At 40.2% G+C, this 25,185-nt stretch overlaps 1 protein-coding gene across 1 annotated transcript in view; it reads right to left on the bottom strand.

Annotated features, from left to right (window-relative positions):
• The window catches only part of LOC147660703 (inter-alpha-trypsin inhibitor heavy chain H3-like), a 234,398-nt gene that overhangs the window by 139,359 nt on the left and 69,854 nt on the right, over nucleotides 1-25,185 (bottom strand). The window contains exons 6-8 of the mRNA XM_086951524.1: nucleotides 7,847-7,957; nucleotides 7,248-7,373; nucleotides 3,108-3,224 (exon numbers count right to left, since the gene is read on the bottom strand). Of these exons, the coding sequence (XP_086807650.1) occupies nucleotides 3,108-3,224; nucleotides 7,248-7,373; nucleotides 7,847-7,957 (354 nt within the window). The remainder of the gene's footprint in view (nucleotides 1-3,107; nucleotides 3,225-7,247; nucleotides 7,374-7,846; nucleotides 7,958-25,185) is intronic.

The following is a 25,185-nucleotide window of genomic DNA, read 5'->3' on the forward strand; positions in this document are numbered from 1 at the left end:
TCTTTATTGGTTTGTTAAAATTTGGGTTTCCAGACATGATAATAAGCATGTTAAAAAACATATATCAGAATGCGCAGGCAAAAGTGGTAGTTAACGCCAACTCGATAGGAGTGATTAATATCAACCGTGGCACCAGGCAAGGCTGTCCGATGTCCCCTATCTTGTTTACCTTTTTTATTGAGCCCTTGGCAATAAGAATACGCAGCAACCCAAATATCAAGCCACCTATAGAAGGAATGTCAAAAGTTAAATTATTCGCAGATGATATTATTTTATACCTTCATCCCGATAAATTCAATTTTGATAATGCTCTCCAAGAGTTTAATCAGTTTGAACAAATTGGTGGTTACAAGATCAACCAAAATAAAACCGAGGTGCTAGTACTGAATTCGGACTGCAATTTTTTAACATCCAATTTAAGATTACAAGCACTGAATAACGAACCGATCAGATACCTAGGCATTTATGTCTCCAATCAATTTGATCAACTATATAGCTTGAACTATCTAGCAACTCGGAATAAAATTAGAACTCTATTGGAAAGATGGACTTTACTGCCCTTAACTTTGATTGGCAGGGTCGAACTTATTAAAATGTCGATCCTTCCTTTGTTGGTTTTTCTTTTTTTAAATGTTCCACTAAAAATTAATTCGCGCTATTTTAGGGAAATTGACTCAATGGTCAGGGATTTTGTTTGGAATAAGAAAGTTGCAAGGGTGAAATTAAGCACACTACAGCTGGGAACTACACAAGGGGGCCTAGCGTTACCGAATATACGAACATACTACACGGCCGCAATTTTGGATCTTGCAGCTCGCTTACTGGCACCTAGTAGACAGCCTGACATGTTTTTTTATGAAAAAATGGTCGAAGAGGCAGGCTCGCAGGTTCCGATATTTTTAAAAACAGCAAAGTTACCAAAGAAGACCAGATATAAGACCATTAGAGATATAATAAAAAGATTACAGTCCGTTCTTAATCAGGAAGTGGGGGGTGGTTTGCGCTATTTGAGAATAGAGGAGTGCAAGAGCCTCGGTTTTCAAATCCACTCAAGAAAAATTCAAAAATGGATGGAGACAGGCTTTGGGGATTTGGGGGCCTTCTTTGTTTCAGGGAGGCTCATTACTTGGCAGGAGGTTCTGGCCAGGTCCGATAATAAACTAAAAACGGGGTTTTTGGAATTTTTTCAAATCATAAATTTTATACATAAATATAATGTGCCGGCAGGGGAAATGCCACTGGCTATTGCCCTATACAAAGTAAAATTAACAGGATTAGGGAATTGGTATAAATTCCTTAGGAAGGGGGAAGCTTCTCCTTTAGTCGACGGAATCCTGGCCAAAATATCCCTGGAAACCAACTGTTCCTTCTCGTGGCAGGAGTGGGAAAGGATCTCAGAAGTGGGTGGTAAGTCTCTCAGAGCGGCCAATTTTAAAAGAATGTCGTTCCTATCCTGTTGGCTGGCGTACCTCACTCCTAAAGCATTAAGCAAACGCTTTTTGGGAGTAGAAAACAAATGCTTTAGATGTCAGCTTCATGAGGGGGGTGATTGGTTGCACATTTTTTACACATGCCCAAAGCTGTCCGATTTTTGGTGTAAGATCTTTTCTTCAATCAGCAGGGCCATAAATAAAGTAATTGAACCCGAAGCCGAAATAGCCTTGTTTGGCATTTCAACAAAGAGAAGGGATTTGCTCAGTGCAGAAGTAACTTTCACTGCAATCTGCACTTTAGTCGCCCGTTCTCTAATCCTTCAAAACTGGAGGTCAGAGGAGGTACCATCTTATTTTAAATGGGTAAATAAAATGCGACGGACGAAAAGATTTGAAGAGGCGTATGCTAAAAGAGTAGGGTCCACGAGAAAATTTATGAATATTTGGAAATATTTTCCTATTTGTGCATCTACCACCACCTCATAGCATTTCACACGAGAATATACTAAGAACACACACGGTCTGAGGTATAGAAACGAATACTATTTACCAAAAAAAAAATATATATATATAGCACTTTGATAAAAAATTATACGGCACGATTGCACTTTAAATTTTTTTAGCACTTATGCACTTTAGCACTTGAGCACTTTAGCACTTTAGGTTAAAGGTTCAATTGGAGGAGAGTATTCAGTTTTTTGCACTAGCCGTGTGGCAATTATTGAAGCTGCTAAACTGTTTAAGTGTAACTGAAATTGAATGTTCTTGGTTCTTTGGTTTTAGCTGTGTTTCTTCTCATGTGCTTGATTTTATTCTGACTTTATTCTGATGATGTGTATAATAATCCCTGCGAAAGTATGTTTGTTAAATAGGTACTTTTTTGTATTTCTTGCACTGACCTCTGCTCTGCTCAATAAAAAAAAAAAAAAAAAAAAAAAAAAAGAGATAGAGTATATAGGGATGTGTGATATATGAAAATAGATTCTACTCTGCAACACAACTTACCCAAAGGGATTTTTCTTTTCTCACACAGAATTACCAGAACACGAGGTAATGGTAATTCTAGGGAGGGAACTTAACCCAGAATACTTCAGGATACACATTAGGATAGGCCAATGCAGCTTAAAATTAAAGGCATTGACTTAGAACCAGCCCAACAATGAAAACAGACCAATTGCATTTCCGAAGGTTTAATGTTTAACATTTAAGTGTTTTTAGGACCCATACAAGTTACCCCGAGCCATATTCCTTGGGCAATGCCGAACGTCCCGTACTAGTGCTCTATAAATTGCAAGGCCTGGAAAGACTAGACCTCGTTTTACCGGGTGTGTATCTTCACCAAGAAAAACAAAGACTGGGAGAGGAGCAGTGGTTGTCTGGAGAGGGTCTCCCCTCCAGCACAAAGGGGGCTCAGACAAGGCGCAACCCCATGAGGTCACAGCTTCAAAATCCCCAGATGCCCTATTCACTCAAAACAGGTAGTAAATATCACTGTTACTCTCCTCTGACATAGAGAAAACCTGCCTGAACCAGGTCCTTCAGTCTATTCCTCATGCTGAATAATTCCCTATTAAGTCAAGTGGAAATGCAGTCTGGAACCATTCATTTGAACCCCGGTATATTCCTGTGTGTTTGCTGTCATAATCATTTTTACATTAGAGATGTGGTAGTTACCTGATCCATCTTTCGACCACTCATGGATCCACTTTTGTCTATGACAAAGACAACATTCTTTGGCACAGATGGAAGATTGGCAGGCGCAAAAAAATGAACAAAATATCCATTTACAATCTAAAAGAAATTATTAAGAGAAACACATTTACTACATTTTAGTTGCAGGATACATAACATATTCAAGAGGATTCAACAAATACATGAGTTTTTATGAAGTAACTTTTGTTTAATAAGTAATAATATAAATCTGAAAAGCAGCAAATGAGAAATTAGTAGTTGATGTCAACAAAACATTCTTTAGTAAAGAGGGAAGTGAGTCATTCATTATGATGGTATACCAACCAGTCATTGACCCTGCTGAGATTGGGTTCGTACACTATGTGGAAAGTAACCTCTCTGTGAGGGTAAATAGATCTTACTCTCAGTTACTCTCAGATTCCTGCAAGGCACCCAGCTGGTCTTATGGAAGAAAAGTGCTGGGTGAACCTCTGTGCAAGTGACACAAAGCCTCAGAATCTCACTAGTTATCTTTGTAACAATTATCAAGATCGCAACACGAACACAGGAGACAATAAAAGGTATAGAGCAAGAAACACTGATTAAAAGAACGAGGCTCATGGAAAGCAGCAATGAATTATAAGTACAGGAATCAGACTATATATTTATGTAGATTAAGGAACACTGAAGTAAAGGACAAAGGATTCCACACGCACTCAAGGTGAGAACTAATCACACAGAAACAGAAACACTGTGAACCCAGACTTAGGCCCTCATTACGAGATGTGGGCTAAATTCTGATCCATGTGCAAACACGTTTGCACAGGAATCGAAGTTGATGTCTGATAATTATCACAGCCTCACAGATTTTCCCTGATAAATTTGGAAAGGTCAGGTCTTCTGAAAGTTTCGGGGAGGAAGGCCCTGGAAAATGGCAAAACATGCCGAATTTGGTGTGTTAAAAAATTATTCTGCATGGTATGCTCCAATTTCCTTTTAGGAACTTGGAATAGGAGATATTGACCACATGTAGTAAATACCTCAACCAGGAGTAATGCGATTTATTGCGTCTAGTAAATAACTCACTCGAGCTGACAAACTCATAATGATTGCCTTAGAATTCTGCTTACAAACAAGGGCTGGATGGAAGAATACAGACCGCAAAAGAAATGTTTGCATACAACAGGGAAAAAGAGGCTATAACAGCAAGGAACAGAAACAGGTATGCCAAAGAAGCAAAATGGAAAATGACAAACAAGTAATAGGGATAACTAAGGCACGTAAGGTTAGATGTACTACTCGATGTTTTTATTGCCAAGCCGGTGATTTGGTAAATCGCAGAGTTTGTGACAAGAAAATGCAGTTTTCAAATGTACTGAACCCATTAAGTGATTCAGTAACATGTTACAGAATAGCTGGATGCTTTGGGAAATCATAAGGAACTGCTATTTAGAAGAGACAAAATTAGGGCGTCCCTTCCAAATCGTGATTTTGTATGGTATGGATTAATGTTATGCAAACAAAATGCGGTCGCAAAACATTCATATTTTATTTGCTCCCTCAAAGTTGGTGGTAACTCATTCACAATTGGGAAGGGATACCCAGGGAACACCCTCCCCTTTATGAAGAGTCAAAAAAATGTTTTAGAACTAGGCAGTAGTCTGTGGGACCTCTGCCTACTCCTAAAAATAGATATCTATTTTTCAATACATATCACGTTTTCTTCCAAGGATAACACATTACATTTTAAAAAAAGTTTGCTTTATTTGAAAGCAGTCACATACATGTTGGTATGTTGAGCCCAGTAGGCCACCATCCCTGGGAATCATAGTAGGTTGCAATTTTTTGTCTTAGCACATTAACATTCATGAGATAGGTCCAATTGCAACACACTGACATTCAGTATTTTGTGAGCCAACCTATTACGAATAGGTTGGTTTGGTAAATACTGTTGAATTCGCTATGCTAGTGCATAGATTAGGATCACTGTTAGGAAATCCAATGTATGTACATCTGCCTCACAGAATTAAGTAACAAGCCTGAAACCAAAGGAACAGCACAGAGTGAGCAAGCGGAGCCCTAACAACAGAGTCAGTTGCAAGCTACCACAAACAGGGCCCACTGGGTAGAAATAGCTAGAAGTTCAGGGGAGGATCACAGGTGCTGGTGGTGAGTAGCTGTAAGTCATAAAACAGGTTCTTGGATTCAGTAGAACCACTAATAAAGGGAAAGTTGCATAGGAACCTTGAGAAAAAAATACTATGAAAGGCAGAAGGCACAATAGAGAAACCAGAAATGGAATGTGAAATGGAGTTGTGAGTGCAACAAGTCAAGGGAGCAAAACCAAAGGTGTCTATATATCTATGGGAGTCAGTAACCTATATGCGGAACAGAGCGCAATCAGCAGGACATTAATTGGGCAAGGTTTATCAAAAAGAAGGAGGAAGTATGGGTATCACAATGCACCAGGGGCCTTATTTATGAAGGCCTTGCGCCACCGGTGCGTGTCTTTTTCCCATTTTAAAAGTCACGTAAAAGTCGCGCAAGACCTTCATAAATAAGGCCCCAGGATGGTAAAGTGGAAACCAGAAACCAGAACTGAAGTGTTCTACTCGACCTTGAAGGGAAAAGGTCCCTTCACTCTCTGTTACATTATCTGTAAATGATATCAAGCCTATGCAAAGGGCATTGATTAGAAGATACAACATATAGGTGAAATGAGTGCTCATTTGTGAAGGGCTTATAGGCAAGCAGGAAATGCAAACTTTTACTGCTAGTTAGCTCTTTTGTTCTTAAAACCCTGACTAGCTGGCTACAAATGAACATTCTACTGCATGTAGTACTTATAGTACATCATCAGAAAAACTCCAGGTTCCTAACAGAGCTATTATAAGGAAGTTTAGGGGTAGATTTACAAAGGGTTTGCAGTGGGTTATGTCATTTTTATGGCGCTGCCCCAAACCAAAATTCTTTTTGGCATTTACTAAGCAATGCAAGGCAGCGCACAGCGCTGCCTTGCTTTACCTTGTATTGAGAAGGCATTCCATGGGTGGATATGATGCGTTCCGAGATTTACTAAAGCTAATACACCTAGGAATGCAACATAACGCTACACCTCCCTGAAGAGGAATATCTTAATTTTTCCTTATTACTTCCTCTTTCCATGCATGATGCATTCTGCAACACACTTAGAAAGAGAAATATGCCTCTAATTATGTTTTTGTGCATAAAAATAACCCATCCTGTAACACAGACACCCTTACATCATAGTGCAAGGGTGCCTGTGTTGGCGCTAGGCAGCACACATTCCACCAGTGATAGAAGGCAGCAGAAATACAACATATCCCTTCCACACAATGGAGCACAGCAGCATTGCTTGCTACCCTGCATTGCGTGGAATGTAAGTAAATCTGCCCTTTAATCGTCTCTCCTTGAGCATACTTATGGCCTTATTACTACTTTGGTGTAGTTGCACCGGTTCTCCACTGGCACAGCTGTGCCAAATCAGCGTAAGCACCATCTGCTTTATTAGGAGTTGAACTTGTGTAAGGCGGACAGTCCTTTTCCTTTCCCATGGCGGTGCCTAGAAAACAGGCACCGCTATGGGAACAGCAAAAAAGTTCCAGCACGGCATGGATGGTGACATCCATGTTGTGCTGGAACTTTGGGGGAATACAGATAGGGGGCACATGTTGTGCCTCCCTGAATGTATACCTATGGCTAGGGGGGCATGGGAGTCCTGTAGGGACCTCTTTGATCTCCCACCACCAGCCTTTTCATGGCGGGGCTCCTGCCCTAAATTGGCGGGGTGGAGGAACTTGTAATATGCTCAGAGGGACTGCACCAGTCCGACTGAGCATCTTACATTGTGGTGCATCTCCGTCACCGCCAGGGAACTACTTTTCCCTGGCGCAGTGGGTGGTTCTCCTCCGCAATGGCTTTTGAAGTTGTGTTGCAGTGGACGGACCTCTGCGAGTCCGGAGGTTTTACAACCGCCAGACTCGTATTTGGCCCCTTTGATCTTTCCCATTTTGTGGTAGCTGTTCACAGTCCATGATTAATGGCATTGGAAGCAAAGGGGTTGTGTAGGAAATATTCCTAGATGTAGGAAAAATTATAGCGCCCTACAGAAATGCAGGTTACCTGTACATTTCCTGGTGACTCTCTGTTCACGTCATATGAAATTGTGAAGTCTCCATCCAACAATGTCGTGGAGCAATTTGCACATGATCGCTGTTGGTCAACTGATGGCTTGAAAGACACGTGACCCTAAAATCGAAAAACCAATGAATATGACAAGGAAAGAAAGGGTATAGAAAATACAGTGCAATTGTTTTGCAAAAAAAAGTAAATTGCAATACCCGTCAGGTACCTATTTTACGTTGATCACGTCAGCACCAGCACAGGATAAATTAAACACTTGTTAAAAACCAACTGTGTACTAGTATCTGTGTTACAACTGTACTGAATCTTAATGACACAGGGTGATCATACTAGATTTTCATAAGAGCCACTGACTATATAAATTAGTTTCTTTTAGATATTTTGTATGTGAAATTTTTCAAATGGTTATTATTGTTAAAGGTGTATTATGATTAAATGGTTATTAAAATATGGTATGATATGATTATCTTCCTACACTGGAATGAATTTGGTTCTCCGGGACCAAAGTTACAGAATCCTGCTCTAGTTATTATTCACAATAAAATCCCTAGATCATTTACTATAAGCCGAAACAGGACCTTGTTTCCTGAAAAAGATGCTTTTGTGATCTCCTGCAAATCGTTGGTGATGAAGGTTCCATGAGCGTCCAATGACTTGATTCCTTGGGGTTCATTAATATTTGCTTCAATCTGAAATATTTAAAGGGAAAAATATTCAGAGATCAAACGAAATTGGGATGACTTGGATAGCTGTGCGCTTATTCAATAGATTGCATTGAACCTTACGAAAAAGGTCTATGATTCCAAAGTATAAAGTATAAATTATAAAGGAGACAGTATAGAGTATTCTGCATCTCAATTTCCGGCACTAGGCAGGCTGCATTTGCTAACTGTTTTAATCATAAAATAGTATTTTATACGATTGAAGTTATTTGCAAGCAAATAAACATTACTATCTTTAAATAACATTTTTTATTGTATTTGTGATCGTTTTTGTGTATATTTTAACAATAGAGTATATGTGGTCGTTTTTGTGTATATTGTAACAATAGAAATTAAAAATGTTTGGAATTGAAAGGTTAATTGCCCTCCAGACAGTAACAGCAAAACTAGCAGGGTGTGGGAGTCATATAATAAAATAGTTAGAATGATAATTCCTGAAATTGCTGTCATTACCAAGAACGAAAAATCCGACACATTATTCTATTGTGAATTGAATTCCTGAATGGTAAACGATAAAAACTGCAAGTAAAGACAAAATATAACAAGGAATGCAAACACTTTCTATATATTAGCCTTTTGTATAGTGTGTGTACAGAGACAGAAATCGTAAGGCACATATTCATACAGACATGCACAGAGGTGAACAGGTGCCTTTACCTCAAAAGATATACAGGTGCTCAAGCAAGCAGATCAATGGACAAATACACGCAGACAACAGACTGAGTTTTGAAAGTTGTGGGTCATGATTAACCATCTTTAAGAAGGCTGAGAAAGTAAAGTGTGCAACTGCATCTGCCCCTGGGCTGTGGGGGCATTTCCCAAGAACTTTATCAACAAGCGTTGGAAATCTCTGCTTTGATAAAGTCATGCTATTCGTTTTATCAGTGCTTATTGGCAGTGACACGCTGTTAGAAATTGGGTTTCTGGTTGACAGAAGTATGCACCCTTTCCAAGCAGAAACCACAATCCTAGTCAGGATAAGTCACAAACAGACCCTAAATTAAGCCGTGGTCACCCCCTAGTTGCTTGGCACAGGGCAATCAGGCTTAACTTTACAGGCAATGTGTAAAGTATTTGTGAAACACTTCAAAAAGTAAAACAGTGAAACCACTGCACAAAAAGATACCACACATGGTTAGAAAAGTAGAGCTTAATTTAATGAGCAAAACTACAAAAACCCAATAAGTAGATCCGGAGGTATTATTTTTGAAGAATAAACTGAGATGCAGTGCTTAAACGCAGAAAGCGCTAACAGGGGTGTTGGACTTGGCCCTTCTGGCAGGTTCACCCCTGAACTTTTTGCCTGGTGTTATTAAATAATTATAGTAATGTCTTGGTTTCTGCGCACTTTCACTGTTTCCCAGTGGAAAGTGCGTGCGCACCCTGAGTGCGTGGAGTAAGGTTGGCCTGCCCTCCCATAGGAATGCATGGGGAATGTCTGTGTCCCTGGTAGTTCCTGATGCGTGAGGTGTGCAGGCTCGAGTCTGGTATGTGCGGACTTGTGTGATTGAATGCTGCGCAATGATATATGCGGCATTATTGTGTCTAGTGTGGAAGTGCCACTTCTAGAAGTTGGCATGTTTGTGTAATTTGTGTCTGGCTTGTGATTGACTGGAGCTGGCTGGTGAGCCTGGCTCCAGGAGTCTGGGTGGGTCTGCCCGATGGTGAGTGTGGAGATTAGCATGCTGATGGTTGGGGAGGAGTGCACCTGGGTCCTGAATAGGGCTGGGCTTTCCCCACACAATGCTGGCTCCGCCCCCTGTGGTGCGTCTAATGTCCCTAGCCCTGCCAGTGAATAGAGTGAGGGGCTGAGCACATCAAGGGTGCTCCCAGACCAGCTGCAACTGGTTCTTCCCCCACCCTGCACCTTTAGACAAAGGATTTCTCTGTATAAAAGGAGGCTGTGACCTCTTGTCAAATGTTCTTGTTTGCCAACTTGAATCCTGCCAGGGGCGTGCTGCTGCTTGGGCCCAGGGGAAGGCTTGCCTCCCTGGGCACTGCCCAGCCCCTGGACTCCTGAAGGACTTTGCTGGACTTGTGGACCTTTACCTTGTGCCCTTCTAGCATCTGGGAGCGCTGGATTGTCTACTAAGCGCTTGGGAGCGCTTCTACTTTTGAGCCTGTGGGCGCCCTGGGAGTGCGTGGCTCCTCTCCCCTGTTGCCGTGTTTAAGGGAATCCCGAGCGTATGGATTCCCCCTGTGGCCCCTTTATCACAGGTGCCCACCCTGCATCATGCTCGTTATGGTGTTTTTCTATTGGCGGGTGCCCACCCCGTTTATGAGCTCCTTTGCGAGTGCCCACCTCGCTTCTGCCTTTTATTTTAGCACCGAGGGTGCCCGCCCCTCATTTGCCGGTCTGAATCACCGCCGCGGCCCTCGTGCCGCAAAAAGGAAGACAGGCAGCGGAGTGCCTGACGTTGGGCTGGACTTCCTGTTTGCGAGGGAAGTCCCGTCCGCTGCTGTGCCGTGATTGGCAGTCCGGCCGGAAGGGAGCTGCTGTCCGAGGAGCCACGAAGGCTCCACATTGAGTCCCGGTCCCGAGATGGGGGACCGGGTGAAGAGCGAAGTGGGCGCTTGGTGAAGGCGGAGCTCCCATGAGGAGAGAGAGCCCCGCCATGCGCTATCGCTGCCAGACAAAGAGAACGCCTTCCCCCGCCGAGAGCCGTTAAGTTGAGATGGCTGGAGCGGGGGGGGGGAAGGCCACATGTGTTCCCCAGGCACCTTAGACGTGCCCTTCTTCGGAGCAGCCCCAGATGGAAGCGGGCCACTCCACAAATGGGTCTTTTGTTGCTCCAGGGCCCTGTGGATGGCACACCACCAATCCACCAATGGGGGCAGTAATTATCCTCAAAGCCAGCCCCCGGGCCCCCACCACTGTTGTTGGCCCCCCTCCTTGCTCTTAGAGCCTAGAAGGCTCCAACGATTGGGGTCACGATTATTCCCAGAGCTTAGAGGGCTCCATTCCTGTGCCGCAGTGTGGATTTGTTCCGAGCCTAGAGGGCTCCCCATTTGGCGCAGTCTTTCTCCTAGAGGGCTAGTGAGAGCCCTGGCGCAGTTTTTGCTGATCTACAGCTGCCCAGCAAGTAGTGGGCAGCTGCACCATTTAGTTTTCTTTCTTTTATGGATACATGTTCTTTGGACTAAGGAGTGAGTCACACTCCTTCATCCTTACCCTGGCCTTCCACAGCTGCGCAGCACTTAGTGGCAGCTGCAGCGTTTAGGCCCTGTTCTGTCCCTGTCCTCAGCTGCCCAGCAAGTAGTGGGCCGCTGCTACGTTTAGGTTTTGGCGCAGTGGCGCAACCTGGACTTGATGTAGTACTGTGCTAATGTGATTTCTGCGAATTGTAATTTGCTGCACCTCTCAATGTGGTTTTGATGCATCATGTGCCTTGTTCTTACACCTCTGAATGTGTTGTTTATGCATCAAGTGTTCTCCTGTGCTGCACCTCTGAATGTGTTTTAGATGCATCATGTGCCTTGTTCATACACCTCTGAATGCGTTGTTTATGCATCATGTGTTCTCCTGTGCTGCACCTCTGAATGTGTTTTAGATGAGTCATGTGCCTTGTTCCTTACACCTCTGAATGTGTTGTTTATGCATCATGTGTTACCTCCTGCACCTCTGAATGTGTTTTGATGCGCCATGTGCCTTGTTCCTTACACCGCTGAATGTATGTTTATACATCATGTGTCTTTCCTACACCTCTGAATGTTCTATACATCATATGTGAAGCTTATGATTGTTATACGTTCTAAGTGCTAGTTCTACTAAGTGCATATTCCTGACAGTGGTGACTGTGGCCCTGTCCTGTACATAATCCCCTGTAAATTCTGCCCGTGCCTGTTGGCACATTGTAAAGTGTGTGTTTCTATCTATTGTGTTTTGCAATACAAAGGCTATTTTTATATATACCTTTTGTGGAGTTCCTTTTTTGGGGGGCCTACGATGTTGTTGATGGTGAGTGCGTGCGCAAATGCTTTACACATCGCCTCTGAGATAAGCCTGACTGCTCGTGCCAAGCTCCCAAGAGAGTAAGCAGGGGTTATCTTGCCGGGTGACTTCCTTACCCTAAATTAGGAATGGTGGTTTCTGCCTGGCTTTGGCGCAAGTCTTAGCCAACCATACATCCCATTTCTAACAAGGGGCTATCTGGTCACTCTAGACCAGGTCAAATCCACAGGTTCAGACCTATTGCACCAGAGTGCGGGTTGGATAGAGGGACCAGCTTTGGCCTGCAGCAAAGTACCTTGTTTGCATAGATGTCAAAGACGAGATGCGGGGTGCAGAGGAGGCAATGCGTTGTTTTCTACCCACAAAGGTAGGCAGGCGATGTGTCACTTACAAGCTGGGCAACTAGGATGATACGTTGAGAATGAAGTTGATAAGCTTCACTGTCGGCAAAATCAACAATATCGATCCTTACAACAGTGGCAATGCGTCCACAGGTGAGGAGATGCACTGGTGGTTCTGAGTCTTTTGCATCGACGGTGATGAGTGGATAATGCTGGAGAAGCACTTCAAACCCACTTCCAAGGGTCCATGACTGGGTTGGCACCATGTGGCAGGGGAGACTCACAGCTGGCAGAGTCCAGGTGCTGTAAGAAGTGAGTTGGAAGTCTTTTATGTCCCTGAGACTTCAATAAGGAGGCAAGCTAGCAAGCCCTTGGAGTCACTCTGGTTCTGGGTTCAAGTGATGTGCGTGCAGTACGTCTCACCCAGGCAAGGAGGGCAGCAGGTCAGAACAGAAGGAAAACAGTTATTCTAGAGCAGCAGGCCATCAGAGCGGCAATCCTTCAGTAGCACAGCAGTCCTTCTTCCTACAGAGTACCTACAAGTCCAGAAGTGTACTGAGGTGATGGTATCTGAGGTTTAGTACATATACCCAGTTGTGCCTATAAAGTGGGGAGAAGCTACTAGAAGCATGCCTTTAAGAAGTGCAAATATGCCCTGCCTCCCATGTCCTTGCTCCAAGCCAGAAGGAGTGACAATGCTGGGTCATTAAGCCCTATTGTGTGTGGATAATGATACATGAGGTCAGTGTTTGAACATATATTGGCACTTCTTCGAAAAATAGCTGCACTTCAATAGAAGGGCACCTTTTGGGTATTTTATCTGTTTTCGTTGTCATTCGCTGATGCAAATTACCCTTTCAATTTCAGTTAGTGACATAGGATGTCAGTTCCTGGGACCAGGTAGAGCTTTCCTGTAATAGGGCAAAGGTGTCAGGCTAGGAAATCTGGGGATATTAAGGTGATGTTTGGGCATAATAAGGAGTATCTATATTTTAATGGGAACATATTATAACTATGGACTAGATCATGTGTTGATAATACCCGGCAAACCCATATACAGCAAAAAAACGTCAGGCAAAGTAAAGAGCACGTGAATAGTAGACATACAGCAGAACCCCCTGATAGTTTTATAACATAGAAAAGATTATACTTAGAGGTGCATGCTGTGTTTGTAATCTAATTCATCAAAAGCGGAAGGTCTTAAAGTAGCCTTGGGCCTTGGTAGAGTCACATATCAACCTCGAATGGATGAGTAGGGTGCTCTAAAAGAATGCTTCTTGTACACGAGGGAAGGTGACTTCAAACATTTTGAATTTTCTAGTGCAGAGGACAAGCTGATTATGGATGTAGGGCTTGGATTTCTGACAACTGAAAGACCTTGGGGAAAAAGCTTAATTTGCAGCTGTTAATTAACTCCTGAGTAAGGTATATTCTCTTCCACTGTATCCTGTCCTTAATTGGAATGTAGTGCGGGCTCAACGAGCATGGTGAGATATGATGGCTGCATTTCAAGCTTGCTGTGAGCCAAACAGAATGGATGCGGTGATAGTTGGCATTTCCTTGGTTTGCGTGTGAAGGGCATACTTGTCACAAGGTGACAGATTTTCAGTATTTACATTGATGGAGCAAGATGTTGAATGAGATTTCGTTCAAGCTCGCAAAGTTAAAATTCCATAATAAGTATATCAGTACTAATAGCATGTGTTGAAATAAATAACCAACTTAGTTTTAAAATTGCAGACACTACATGCGGGACTATATTATATTATAATTTGCTTCTATGTTTCATTTGCAAGTACGTGGAAAAATAATAAACTAACCTTGTCTATTGACTTTGTCAGTATTAAATGCGGCTGTTTAATTAATGGCATGTGCTATATTATTTGTGTGCAATATGATTTGTCATGTCTTTTCTGTGGCAAAAGCTCGTGGAGAATCCTTATGGCCTGAAAGAAGAAGGTTAATATGAAGCTGCTTTTTGTGCTTTGGCTAGGTAACATAATTAACCCGGTTAATAATTAGAAGAGGGGGTGGGTAACAGAATGGGTCTCAATTCTCTAATTAATTACTGTTTTGTGTTTGTTTAAATACTAGTTTCCTGAGAGGCCTTTTGGACCTACAAAAAGATGGTGTTTTGAAACCTGTCCAGAGAAGAGCCTTGCACACTCGAGAAGTGGAAAGTTTTACCATGTTGACGATTTTGACAGAAATTACTGTTGAATAAAAGACGTGTATATTGTGCTCATGAAGTTTTGTCAAAGGACAGGAAGTTGCAGGATTGCCAAAGTAAGGAAGCTGAGAATTGTAACTCGAATGAACTCATTTTGAAACATTTTCGAGGAAGCGAAATAACACGAACAATAGGGCTAAAGAAGAGCCCGTTCTTGGTTTGAAAGCAGTGATGAGCTGGATGGTCTGACATAAGTCAGCCAATGGGAACTCTGATGGCAATGAAAAAGAACACTTTTTGAGAAGATTATATAGTTAGAAAGGTATAAAATCTGGCCCTACAGGCAGGAGGGGGCTCTTGCTTCCCGATTTCTGAATGACGTGCTGATGGACTTCTGGTGCACGTAAGGGCAGCAGTCTTTAATAATTATTCTTTAGGTGAAGAGAGTTTTAGACAGGGAAATAGAATTTAGGGAATGGAAACTTTTATTTGCATTAATTCATGCTGAATGATTTACCTTTTGAAATGTCAGACTAATGTGCCTTTCCTTGAATGATGCTTTCACTTTGCTAATAAAATAATGAATTTTGAATAAAAATGCTCTTCCTTGAATATAATAAAGCTAAATAAATTAGATTTTTGAAATGACAAGCTGGTCTTGTTTATTCATGGTCTAGTTATCATTATTAGATCCATTCGCCTTAGTGACTTAATTAAATGTCATATGATCAAAAACCATGGTAAAAAATGATAAGCTGCAGTTGTATATACATTTGTGAATAGTTTTGTGAATAGTTCTGATTAATTAGGTCACATGATTCAGTCGCTCAAAATTGTCTCTTTAGTTTATGGGCCTTAGTAGTGTTTCATGATTAATGGTGAGTATTCTAGAGATGGGTAGTGTTTGTGAGACAGTTTTTCATTAGGAGCGCTGGATCAATTACTTGGTAGCAGAGTTGCGGTTACTATGGTAACTGACATGCTACATGATACATAGGATACATGTCTACAACATGTTAAGTTTGTTCAGTTGTTATATGTAGTCAAAAGGTTTTTTCCAGTAGTGTGAAAATTCCTGGTTTGCCGGAAAAAAGTTAAGTGTGACAAGTGAGGTTACACAGTGCATTTGTTCTGTTTCAAAATAGTGGTATTGACATATATCACAGGTTTTGTGGACGTACAGCACAAGTTTAGGGATCCTAGGTGTGTTAGGTTGAATGTATAGTGAGGATTGTCTATGAAATCATAGCTTTCGAGTACAGGAACAACTGTCCTGTTTTAAAATTCATTGCGAAAAGAGTAGTAGAATTTATCCAAGCTTGAGTGAAGGGTAAGGAAGCGTTGTCTATTCTTACTGAGAAGTGAGGATTTTTATTGGCGGGTTAAAGTCCTACCAAAAATTTCATGTATGAATGGTTAGGGATTTTTTCCGTTTGATTGCATGTGCTAGAAGGGTAGAACAAGGCTACTTGTTTCTATCAACGAATTCAAATATTCTGTGAAAATAGAGTTGTCTATTTCATGCGAAAGAATACTTGTATGATTGAAAAAGCTATCTCTTTATTTTTGTGAAACAGACAAATGGTTTGTTTATGTGAAGTTACTAACTGAATTCCATTGAAAGTTTTGGAAAAATATGGCGCTGTGAAAATATTTTGTAAAGGAGGGGTCAGTTCAAGGAGTGGAACGGAGACAGTGAAGCTGCAGCGGCAGCGTACGTCACAGGGTTCGCGCTGTGATTGGCTAGCATACGTCACAGTATTCGCGCACTGATTGGCTCATGTGACTTGGCAGGCTTGTACCTGATTGGCTCATTCTGAAATTCAGTAATTCTATTGGCTGAACAGAGTATTGACGTGGCTTAAACTGATTGGCTTGTTGGTAAGTTTCGCGCATGGATTGGCTAGAATAGCGGACAACAAGAAAATATTTACGATCTTTTTGAAGTAAGCGGATTTGTTTAAAAACATGAGTTATTATTACATGTAAGATGAAAAGAAGCCTACATGGTTTCAGAAATTAAAAAATATTTTCAAAAGTGACAAGAAAATTGAAACACGAGGTGGAAAATTACTTCATAAGTACAAAACACCTGCAGCCTATATGGAAGGTGAATATGGTTATCATACTTGCCTTTGGATGGAGAATTGGATGGAATATACTAAAGATGATGGTGTTTTGGCATGGCCGGAAGATGGGTCATTTAACATTAAGGTGTTGAAAAACTTGAGAGAAAAATTGATGTCTCTCGTACCAAAACCCAGACCTATACAATTTGAGGCTTTAGCTGAATGGGAGGATGAGATGTTTGAATTAGAACGAGAAAACAGAGGTGTAACAAGAGGCACTAAATTAGACATTAATCGAGAAACTCATGAAGAGAGATTTGCGTCGTTGGAGACGGGCTAATATGTGTGATGGTTTGTACCCAGCAAGATTTGGTGAGGAAATAAGTCAAAAGAATTCTGCAAAGAAAAATAATATTGCTGAAGATAGTGAATTAGAAGATCCAGTTTTAGAAGAGATTTACATTACAAAGACAAAACGCCCGCCACCTTATCAACCAGTTTGTTCATGGTCTACCCCGAGAATTCCTCAAGGAACTTCTCCAAGTGCTCCTCCTAGAGAAATTAATGATGAGTCTCCACTTAGATTAAATCATAATAATGCAAAAATTCCTGAAAGAGTAGAAACAAGAACTAATTCAAGTACATCTGAATCTCTAGTTCAGGGAAATGAAATCCCAGGAAATGTAAAAAACACAGGAAGACTTGAGGATATTCCAGATATTTCAGAATATTTAAGATCAAAGGAAGAATTAATACAGCAGTTAACTAAAGGCATGGAAGCAGTAACGGTACCAGTAACTATTGGATCTGTTCTTCCAGTTTTTGATCAAAAAGAAATTAGACATTCAGCTTTGACTGTCCCTTTAAATGCAGAAATTCAGAGAGTAGCTGAAAAATGTTATTCAGATTTATCAGAAATTCACAGAGAGAAAAGGATGCCAGACTTAACTTTTAATCAAAGTTTTTCAAATGATCAATCTCCAACTGTTGCAGGTTCTGATTCTGGATCTCCAGAAAAGAGCATAAGTAATATAGATTTAACACGAACTCCACAGCCCCCAGAATTTAAATTACTTGATGTTACAATATTGAAAGCAGATTTAGAGGAATTAATCATTGGCACAATTGGACCTGACAGTTTAAAGTTATATCAAGATGATGAATTGTTGTTCATTTGCAAAAGCATACAATGGAAAACGAAAACCAAATATGATCAGTTAGAAGAAATGGCTGCTGAATTAGAAATAGATTTAAGTAGACAGAAAATTTTGCAGAAACATTACAGAGTAGATTTCTCTGAAAAAGATATTGAAAACATGAACACCACAGGAAGGATAATTCATAAAAAAGAATTAATAGTGTTTCTAAAAAGATTAGGTGAATTAAGCAAATGGAGAGTGAAATGGACAAAGAAAAGAGAGGAAGACAAAAGAGAAAGAGGGGAAGTTACAACTGAGTTTCCCATGAGAGAAATAGCTGGCGGAGGGTATGCTCATGTTCCATGGACAAGACAGGACATCTTGCTGTTTACAAATTATGTTCCCAGACTAAGAGAAAAACCTGATGAATGGTATCGACAGGTAGAGAGATTTGTTAAGGTCTCAAAGGTTCTGGGGATTGATCTTGATGGATTCTTTGACATTGTTGTTCCTTCAGATCTTTGGACAGAATGTAAAATTTCTATAGATTGGCCCAAAGAAGAACCTGCTCGAGATAAAGTAACAGGTGCACCTTCACCTGATGTTCTAAATCTGTATGATAAAGTGATTGTGGGGTTGAAAAACAAGATTCCCCCAAAAGAAGTAGATTGGATTAAAATTGACAAAACAAATCAGGAGCCAAAAGAATCAGTACATTCCTTCTATGAAAGATTACTGCTGGTATTTAAACAATACAGTTGTTATGAGAAGCTGAGTGAGAAGGATATGAGCCATCTTATATACAGATATGTATATGGCTTAAAACCTGAAATTGGTGAGATGATTAGATCAGCAATAGTTGGTTGGCAATCACTCTCATTTGATGGCATCCTGAGGAAAGCAAAATGCTGCAGTGATGAGATAGATCCTAAGCAAAAGAAGCTGAAAGAAAAAGCAATGTGGGCACACGTGAAAGTGGCTGAACAACAAATTGCAACTTTAGAAAACAAAAATGTTAACCTGAATCAAGGGAAATTTAAAGGTAATTTTAATAAGCCAAAATTAACAGGTAATATTGAAGAACTTAAGCAGAAACTTCCATGTTTTAATTGCGGCAAAATTGGACACTGGAAGCGTGAGTGTAAAAATCCGCCCAGAAATTTCAAAAATACATCATTAAATCCACAGATGCAGAATGAGATAAATCAGCAGCAACAGCTACAGCGACAATTAAACGAAGTAAATCAGCAGCAACAGCTACAGCGACAGTTAGTGAGTCAGATTCCACAACTGCCACTTCCAAATTGTGTTAATGTGCAGAGATACAATTCTGAAACAGGATTCTGCGGAGGTGAACAGGTAAACAGATCACCAAGAGAGAATGTGTTGAATGTTTCTCAACAATATTGGTTGAAAGAGAATGATGGAAGTGAGTCTGAGGATTACTTATGACGGTGCCTGAGAGAGGAGGCAGAGTGTGTGCTTGGAGCCACTCTTGAGGTAGATCAGTCTGGTCCATTTATAAATGGTAAAGTGAATGATGTAGAAATCACTTTTCTAGTGGACACAGGTGCTACCCGTTCTACTGTTAGATCAGTGAATATAGAAAACCTGCTTCTCTCTGGTGACACCATCCAAGTAGTTGGCGTAGCTAATCAACAAATTAAAACAGATTTAACAGAACCAGTTAAAGTTGAAATTGGCAAATTTAAAGACAAACATAGATTTGTAGTCTGTGATAGCAGTCCTGTAAACTTGTTAGGGAGGGACATCCTTTGTAAAAGGAACTGCAAAATATATTGCTCACCTGATGGTATTGAGCTTCAAACTCCAGAAGAGGAGGATGGCCTTGATAAATTAACAATGTTAATGGTTGAAGCAGAATAAAGTAAATTATTTCCTGCTTTTGACAAAAATGATTTACCCGAAGAATTAAAAGAGACAGTTAATACTAAAGTTTGGGATTTATCAGGAGATGAAATGGGTTTAATGAAACATGTAGACCCAGTTAAAATAACAGTGAGACAAGGAGCAAATTATCCAAACATTCCTCAGTATAAAATGAAAGCAGAAGTTATTGAAGGTGTCATACCTGTAATTGAAAAAATCATAAAGCAAGGTGTTTTGAAAGAAATTGAAAGCAGTCCATGTAATTCACCAATTATGGGAATCAAAAAGCCAAACAGAACTTTCCGAATTGTTCAGGACCTGAGAAAGGTTAATCAAATAGTTGTTCCATGTTGCCCAGTCGTACCAAATCCAGCGGTAATTCTTTACCAGATTCCGCATGATGCAGAATGGTATACAGCTATAGATCTTTGCAATGCATTCTTTACTGTTCCATTGCATCCAGAAAGGCAACAGATTTTTGCGTTCAGATTTCAAGAGCGTATTTTAGCATGGTGTCGTATCCCTCAAGGGTATACAGAAAGTCCATCTATTTTTAATCAGTTGCTAAAAAAATCCTTGGAAAATCTAGATGTGCCTGGTAAATCGACATTAGTGCAATACATTGACGACCTTCTGTTGCTGCAAAAACACGAGACAACTGTGTGACAGATACCATTACTCTTTTGAATCATTTGGCAGATGAGGGACATAAAGTGTCACCTGCAAAATTACAGTTTTGTAAACAGGAAGTAAAATATCTTGGTCTCAGGATTGCAAAAGGAATTAGACAAGTGACAATTGAAAGAATAAAAATGATCCAAGCAATGCAACCTCCAAAAACACAGAGACAAGTCAGAATGTTTCTAGGAATGGTAGGTTATTTTCGTCAATGGATTAGTGGATTTTCGGTAATTGCGAAACCATTACAGAGACTGACAAAAGCAGACATAAAAGACCCGATTACCTTAACAGAAACTGAGTTAGAGGCTTTTGAGCAGTTAAAAAGAAGTTTGTGTGAAGCTCCAGCATTGGGAATGCCGGATTATGAAAAGGAATTTGAGCTGTATTGCAGTGAAAGGAAAGGATGTGCATTATCAGTTTTGATTCAGAGACATGGGAAACTGAGAAAGCCAATTGCTTACTTCTCAGCAGTTCTTGACCCAGTTGCAAAAGCATTGCCAGGTTGCTTAAAAGCAGTGGCTGCAACAAGTGTGAGTCTGGAGCAAAGTGAAGGGATAATAATGGGGTTTCCCGTAAAAGTATATGTTCCCCATTCAGTTGAGATTCTTCTTACCAGAAGCAAGACACAGCATTTAACGAGTAACAGATTGACAAAATATGAAAAAGTTATTCTGGGATCAGATAACGTGTCTATTGCAAGATGTGTGAATTTAAATCCTTCCACATTGTTGCCTGATGGTACTGTGACATAAATCAGAAATGAGAATGATATTGACCATGAATGCTTGGATGTTTTAGAATATTGCACAAAACCTAGACAGGACATAAAAGATGATCCGTTGCCTGAGTCTGATTATGTTTACTTTGTTGATGGCTCATGCTTGAGGACAGAACAAGGTGTTCTGAGTGCAGCATATTCTGTCTGTACAGTTGCAGATGTGGTTGAAGCCTCTTGTCTAAAAGGAATTCGTTCAGCACAAATAGCGGAATTGGTTGCTTTAATTTGTGCATGTGAAAAAGCAACTGGATTGAAAATTACCATAGTGACTGATAGTCAGTATGGGTATGGCGTAGTCCATGACTATGGCCAGCTCTGGTCTCAAATGAGTTATTTAACCTCTGCGGGAACACCTATCAGGAATGCAAAATTGACTAAAAGATTGATTGATGGCATTCAGTTGCCAGAGAAAATTGCTGTGGTAAAATGTACAGCACACCAAAAAGGAAATGATTATATGACTAAGGGAAATGCATATGCTGACGAAATTGCGAAGTTCTGTGCGAAAAACAATATGTCCATTAATCGGGAGAAAAACAATGAACATGTTTTGAACTTACTTATGCTAACATCTGTAGTTGAGACATGGCAAGGAGTAAAAGATTTACAATATGAGGCAGATGAGGAGGAAAAAGACACATGGTTAAAAGCAGGTTGCAGACAGCGAGAGGAAGATGGCATTTGGGTTTACAAAGATGACAGACCAGTAATGCCAAACTACATGATTGCTGACATGGCCCGAATGTATCATGGTCCAGGACATTTAGGCAGAGACTCAATGATTAGGTTGTTTAGGCAAACATGGTTTAATCCAAAGTTCAGGATTATTGCAGAGTCCTTTTGCCAGAGATGTTTGATCTGCCAGCAGATCAATCGAAACAGGAAGATAGTTGTAAGCTTGGGAACCATAGGACGGGAGGGTGGTCCTTTCACCAGGTTACAGATGGATTTCATTGATATGACTCCACACAACAGATTGAGATATGTCTTAGCAATTATATGTCTGTTTTCAAGATGGGTGGAAGTGTTTCCAACTCACCATAATGATTCAGTTACTGTGGCAAAATTGCTTTTGAGGGAGATCATACCTAGGTATGGATTTCCAGTGACGGTCGAGACTGATCGCGGCACACATTTTTAAAACAGATTGTTACAGATGATTTGTGAAGCACTCGGTATAAAACAAAAGCTGCACTGTGCTTACAGACCAGAAGCGTCAGGTGTTGTTGAGCAAGTCAATGGTACAATCAAGAATAGGCTTGCTAAAATGTGCTTGGCTACAGGAATGAAGTGGACTGATGCACTTCCACTTGTCTTGATGTCTTTGAGAAGTACTCCAGATAGAAAAAATGGTCTAAGCCCTCATGAAATATTGATGGGCAGAGTAATGAGACAGGCATTTGTTCCAGTAGGTAAAGTGCTTAGCATTATTGATAGTGGAATTATGGATTACTGTAAGAATTTGTCTGATGTAGTGACTTCTGTGTTCCATCAGGTAGGAACTGAAGTACTTACAAGAGAAAAAGAACAGGCTCATAATCGTTTGCCAGGAGACTGGGTGAGAACAAAAGTTCATCGAAGAAGAAATTGTCTGGTAACCAGGTGGCATTCATGCAAGTCATACCATTCGAGTACCACCACCTGAGAATCCTGACGAAGAAAGTGACACAACAACTGATTCAGATTCTGAAAAAGAACCTGAAAGAAATCCAGATCCTGAAGATCGACAAGAAAGTCGACATCTGGAAGATTCAAATGCGAATGAGGCTTTGAATGAAAAAGATCTAGAAATCGGGGTAGTAGACTCTGACAAAGAAGAAGATCTGCTAGAAAAAGAAGCAGAAAAAGAGTCTGCTCTAGAAGTGAATCAAGATCAGGAGAGTATTGAAAAGCAGTTTTTAAGCTCTGGAAGAAGGGACGAAAATTCTGAAACTGGTGGATTGGAAGTAATTCAAGAAGAAGAAGAAGACGAATTACCGAGTACCAGCTATAAGGATGATGTTCCCAACAGAGTGAAGCTGCCGAGTAAAGAAGTGCCTGAATCTAAAGCTGATTTCACAGAAAGCGAAACAGATGAAAGTGATGATGAATCCAATGTCAAAAGAGCCTGGAGAGTTGAGTGTAATCAAACTGAGCCAAAGAAGAAACTCAAGAAAAGGAGATAATGGGCCAAATGAAAATGAAGGCCTGAAATTCAAATTAGTGAATAAATCAAAAGAACAGGTTGACGAAATTTCAAGTCAGAAAAGTGATTTAGAAAAGAATAGTCAAGCAGGAAAGAAAATAGAAGTGATTAGCAGTAGAGCAAAGAGAGTGTTAAAGCCTAATCAAAAGTACAAGTCTCCTTAGTGGACGTATATAATTATCCCACCAGTGGTGGAAGTAAGCAGTAGTAGCCAAGAAGAGTTAGATGACACTAGTGACATTGATTGAGCTTGTTTTCACATTAGGTTGAAGCTGTAGGTGACACAAGGTCGAAGAAATTGTGTTAGCTGGAAAAACACGTTGATGTAAGACGTAAGGTCGAAGAAAAGATGTTAGAGGATTCTTTAATTTAAAAAAAAGAAAATAAGGGGGGTATATTTAGTGATTTTTTTACATTTTTGTTTTTGTTTTTTTCTGAAAGGCTCTTGTTTTAAGTAAAAGATGCCTAATTCTAACAATAATTCGAGATGCTCTATTTTAAGAAGATGTTGCAAAATGTCTTCTATTTGTGTGATTCTAATAATTTTGGTTTGGCTAATTTTAGCTGTCATTTTCCCATTTGGGATTGACAAAGAAATGTACAAAGCTAATATGACTAGTAAAGCTGAGACTAAACAAGTTATTCATGATGTAGTAGGTAAGACTAATAGAGTCATTGAGCACAAACCAGAGATCCACCAAGATAGATCTGTTGGTGTTTTTTCTAGTAATACCTTTTCGAGACTTTTATCTGAATATGTTAAGGTGATGAATGTGAAAGACTGCTACATCTGTTTGAAACTTCCTGCTTCAGTTTCGGAAGGGGTTACATATAATATGCTTCCCCTCACTTATGGTACTACTTGTAGCGTAATAGCTACTTTGTTTGATAAAACTGGACGCCTGGAGTATTATTACTCAGACTATGATGAGATTTTTGCAAATTTAAAGATTGACAATAGCTTAAATAAACTAAAACATGCTAAGCAGATGAATTTTTCATAGTGACTAATGAACTCACATATGAATACGCTTTTAGAAACAATTTAACATGTAAATTGAGAACAGAAGAAAAGTCTCTCTTAAACATGGTTGAGGAGAGAAGAGCGATTTACAAAAGGACCAAGATGCTGAAACAAACTAAATCTAAGTTTTGGCAGAGTGAGGATGAAAAGCTTAATGGCAGAAATGAAAATGTAGCAATACACATAGATAAACCTGTTAGTGGAAAGCTTTGCATAAGGAGAGATAACACACAATTTGATAATTATTTTGTAGGCGCTAGTCAATGTGAAGATACCTATCGTATCTTAGGAGGGTGGGGATTTAAAGGAAGAAAAGACCCAATTTTTCCTGGAATTTATTTTGTTTGTGGGAATAAAGCTTACTTCAGTCTTCCTGACCACTGGTACGGGACATGTTATATTGGTTTAGTTTTTCCAAAGATTTTTCACATAGATAGAAATTCAGAAGGTTAATTTGAAATTGGCAAACACCTGAATAGGTACAAGAGGGAAATTTTTTCAGAAATTTTGGGAGATATATTTGGTGAAATTATACCTATGGTGGGAATAACCCTGAATGCAAATAAAAAAAGTGTCTACAATTGTGGACAGATTGTCAACAGATACTGCAAGTTGTTTTCAATTAGTTGATACTGAGATTATTGCCATGCGCTCAATGGTTAAGCAGAACCGTCTTGCTCTAGACATTCTGCTAGCAAAAGAGGGAGGAGTTTGTGGAATTTTACATGTCCAGCATTGCTGTACTTATATTCCAGATAAGAGCCAGAACATAGAGATGTTTATTAGAAATATTAAAGAATTACACTCAGAGATAGAACCCTTAGAAGAAGATAATTTTTCTGAAAGCTTGAGCAAAAGATTTGCAGCAATCAAAAACTGGTTTCACGAGATTGGTAGTTCAATCATTGGTAAAATACTTTATCCTGTAATAGTTATAGTTATAGTGACACTTTTACTAAAAATTAG

The sequence above is a fragment of the Lissotriton vulgaris genome, unplaced genomic scaffold (genome assembly GCF_964263255.1).
Source record: "Lissotriton vulgaris unplaced genomic scaffold, aLisVul1.2 SCAFFOLD_1187, whole genome shotgun sequence".
Lineage (NCBI taxonomy): Eukaryota > Metazoa > Chordata > Amphibia > Caudata > Salamandridae > Lissotriton > Lissotriton vulgaris.